Source organism: Capra hircus, chromosome 26 (assembly GCF_001704415.2).
Source record: "Capra hircus breed San Clemente chromosome 26, ASM170441v1, whole genome shotgun sequence".
NCBI classification, from domain to species: domain Eukaryota; kingdom Metazoa; phylum Chordata; class Mammalia; order Artiodactyla; family Bovidae; genus Capra; species Capra hircus.
The window spans coordinates 51,243,738-51,248,181 of record NC_030833.1 but is presented as its reverse complement, the minus strand read 5'-3'; the positions used below and the strand labels follow the sequence as shown (position 1 = coordinate 51,248,181).

The 4,444-nt window shown below is 38.3% G+C and overlaps 1 protein-coding gene across 1 annotated transcript; it reads right to left on the bottom strand.

The window, feature by feature from the left end:
- On the bottom strand, positions 407-1,336 carry LOC102175357 (olfactory receptor 5W2-like). Its single transcript, XM_005698143.3, has one exon. The coding sequence runs from the start codon at positions 1,331-1,333 to the stop codon at positions 407-409; it is 927 nt and encodes a 308-aa protein (XP_005698200.3). The 5' UTR covers positions 1,334-1,336.

Genomic DNA, 4,444 nt, shown 5'->3' with positions numbered 1-4,444 from the left:
TACCAAATGCTTATGTTTAGCACTAGCTTATATTCATTAGTACAGAAAGTATAGTACATGCAATAGAATATTTAAAAAAAATTCAAACATCTGTCAGTAAACACATGAGAAGTATCTAGTAATTGAAATAGTACATAAACGAAAGAATGAATCAATACAATGTGACAAAATTAGAACACTCAGGAAAGTTTTCAACAAAGAGAACATGTCATATATAAATTCTTGATGCATATGAGCATGCTGTATTTGGAAGTTGTAATGTTTCTAAAATTTGGACTTTATAACCAATGCTTATTATTAATTTCATGTATTTAGTGAGACAACTTCTTTTCTCTTGTATGATGCAGCATAATTTTCCAAATACAACGTTTTTGTGTGTGTGAGAGAGAAATATAAACATTTAGCATCATCTTTTAAGTTTTATTTTTTCTAGGGCTTGTATCATATCCTTGTTTCTTAGGCTATAAATCAGAGGGTTTAACATTGGAGTCACTAGAGTATAAAACAATGAAGTCATTTTGTCTTGATCTAGACAGTAGGATGAACTCGGCCTGAAATACATAAAGAGAATAGTTCCCTGGAGAATTGCCACTGCAGTTAGGTGGGAGGTGCAGGTAGAGAATGCTTTGAACCTCCCCTCTACAGAGTGTATCTTCAAGACTGAAAAGACGATATAAAAATAAAAGACAAGAACTCCTGAAATGGTACTCAGTTCAATGAAGCCAAAAACAAGGAATAATGCCAACTCATTGACCTGTATATCAGAGCAGGATAGGCGGAAAAGTGGAGATAAATCACAGAAGAAATGGTTAATCTCATTTGACCCATGGAAACATAAGCAGAATGCTAATGTCGTGTGTATCAGACCATCTGCCATTCTTACCAGGTAAACCCCATCCATGAGTAGGGGGCACACCCTGCTGGACATGCTGACCTCATAGAGCAAGGGACTGCTGATGGCCTTGTACTGGTCATAGGCCATCACTGCCAGCAGGAGACACTCAGAATCAGCAAAGATATAGAAGACCAAGAATTGCAGAGCACAACCATAGAAAGAGATTGTCTTGTTCTTGGCAAATAGGTCCACCAGCATCTTGGGACCAATGGCTGTGGAATAGCAGAGGTCACAGAAGGAGAGGTGGCTAAGGCAAAAGTACATGGGAGTGTGCAGCTGGGGATCCATCCTAATCAGGGTTATCATTCCAAGATTTGCCAGAAGACTGATGAGATAAACAAGGAGAACCATGATAAATAGGGTCACTTTGTTCACAGTGTTATCAGTAATTCCCAAGAAAATGAATTCAGTCATGGAGGAGCAATTGTCTCTGTTCATCCTTCTTTGTTCTTGTCTGAACTCTTAGAAAAATATTTTTAAAAATAAATAACAAAGATACATGGATAGGTAACACTTCTGCACATCTGCAAAATATCATAAGGCAGAACACTTTCTTTCTATAGTTGTGTTTTTTGTATTCAGAAAAGCATCCAATCATGTGTCCACTCTTTAAAGAGGCAAAGCTATCTATTGGGGCTTCTCTGTTGATTCAGACAATAAAGAATCTGCCTGCAACATGGGAGACCCAGGTTTGATCCCAAAGTCAGGAATATCCCTTGGAGAAGGAAATGGCTACTCATTCCAGTATTCTTGCCTAAAGAATTCCATGGACAGAGGAGGCTGGTGGGCTACAGTTCTTGGGGTCACAAAGAGTCCAGCATGACTGAGTGACTAACACTTCTTCAGCTATCTATTACCCAATAATAAAAATCACCTGGAATAGACTGTTGAGAAACTGAACCAAATCTATTATGCCATTTATGAGGCATGTTACTTCCTACAAGGTCATGTCAGAGTCTGACATTTTTTATCTCAATGGATACATTTGAATTAATTTACCTCTGTTTTCCTCTTCAAAATAATATGAACAAGACTCTAATGTATTAGAGATGTTGAGCTGTAAGACAGGTCTACAGATTCTCTACACTTGGAAGTATTTACATGGAAACAAAATGGGATTACAGTTTTAATGTTTCTCACTACATGATTGGTTTAAGAATATTTGTATTAATCCCTGAAATAATGACCATGTCATTGACTAATAATAATGATCACTATTTTGTTACTGGTTTTATGTTGTGTTTAATAGTTAGTGAGACATCTAAGTATTATCAACCTTTATTCCTAGTAATTTATTATTGATTTGTCACAATACTCATTACCCCTTTGCAGAGATAGTTGTCAAAAATCAAGTTGCTTGATGAGTGAAAGAAAAGATCTAAAAGGAATTGAAAACAATAGCACACATTTGCATCTGTTTGGATTTTAAATGGGCTCTAATATTATAAAATGGAATGAGATGAGAGACAATAAACTTTTCTGAGATACACGCATACCCACTCTTATGTATATGTCTTTACGTGTGTGTCATGTTTCATATGCTTATTTTTATTAATTGGAGTAAAATTGTTTCACAATGTTGTGTTGGTTTCTGCCATACAACAAAGCAACTCAGCCATAATTATAAATATATTACCTCCCTCTTGATTTGTATATGTTTTTGATGTATATGAGAATAGAATGCATTTAATGAACTTCTTCCTTAAGCCTATATAGGTATGACATTTTTTTACATAAGAATTAATTTGCAAGTTTGGTAGTTGTATTAGTTATTAAACAAAATGAAACAAGCTTTCAATTCATGTATACACTTATCCAATGATAAAAGAAGTGAAAGACTTTTTGTGAGCCAAAAAGAAAATAAAGTCATTAAGAACTTATACTGTGGTTATTAACAAGTTCAAGAATATGGTTCCCAATCAGAGAAGTCAATATTGTTTCTGGCAAAAAAAAATGCAGTGTTAAGTTAATTGAGTAAGTAAGCATAAATATTTCACTTACAAATACATCTTTTTCTTTCTCAGAAAGTTATTTCCTCTTATATTCTTTAAGATAGGACCTGGAAACCTACCTGAAATGAGCCAGTCTTGGGTAGCTAAATGATAATTAGTAGATGGTCTTTTATTTTACCAGGTATGCTGCTGCTAAGCTGCTAAGTCACTTCAGTAGTGTCTGACCCTGTGCAACCCCATAGATGGCAGCCCACCAGGCTGCCCTGTCCCTGGGATTCTCCAGGCAAGAACACTGGAGTGGGTTGCCATTTCCTTCTCATGAAAGTGAAAAATGAAATTAAAGTCGTCAGTCGTGTCTGACTCTTCACGACCCCATGGACTGCAGCCTACCAGGCTCCTCCATCCGTGGGAATTTCCAGACAAGAGTACTGGAGTGGGTTGCCGTTACCTATGAGGACTTGAACCTATGAGTTATTGCCCTTAGGTTTTGATGTTAGCAAACATTTCATTAATTATGATTCTGCTTCTGTGTATTCCCCTGTGAACTGAGTTCTGAAGCTTCACTATTGTTGCCAAATTGATCTATGGTAGGAGAAGGCGATGGCACTGAAGCGACTTAGCAGCACCAGCAGCAGCAATAAAGCTGAAACTCCAGTACTTTGGCCACCTCATACAAAGAGTTGACTCATTGGAAAAGACTCTGATGCTGGGAGGGATTGGGGGCAGGAGGAGAAAGGGATGACAGAGGATAAGATAGCTGGATGGCATCACTGACTCAATGGACATTAGTCTGGGTGAACTCCGGGAGTCGGTGATGGACAGGGAGGCCTGGCGTGCTGCAATTCATGGGGTCGCAAAGAGTCGGACACGACTGAGTGACTGAACTGAACTGAATATACTGTCAGGAAGCATTTAACAGGAGGCTTCCTGTGTGCTGTTTTGGATCTGTCATGAATCCTCTGTTCCTTATTCATTCCTGAGTATTCAGGAATTAAGAGGAGTTGGCAAGCCGCTCCTGGGGCTGAAGAATGCATGCATTTCCTTCATTAGTTTTTCCATATGGTGATAAGTAACTATTTTTGACCCTCTTCCTTTTCATGAACCATATGGTAAAAGTGATTATTTACAACCCTCTCTCTTTGATATGAATTGCCTTATGATAAAGTCTGGACTTTTGATCTTTATCTTTGCTGAAAAAAGTTACCTTGTAAGACAGCATATATACCTACACTATGTGGAATAAAACATCTCTGCTCCATCAGAGCTTGGGTACCCATGTCTTTCTTTCCTCTCTCTCTCTCTCTCTCTCTCTCTCTCTCTCTCTCTCTCTCTCTCTCTCTCTCTCTCTCTCTCTCTCTCTCAGGCTAATTCTTTGGAGCACAGAAGCCTGCTGAGCTCACTTTCTTGCCCAGGCTTCTAAGACACTCTTGAGAAGGTGCACTGTAACTTCATCCCCACGAGAGGGTGCCTGGTGCCTATGTGTAGCAGTGCAAGCTCTGTGTCAAGAGCTCTATTGGCTTTCTGAATAAACCAAGGAATATCAGCCTCTTTCTCACTCTCTTTTACTTTCTCATCATCGACTCCAGACCATCAGGTT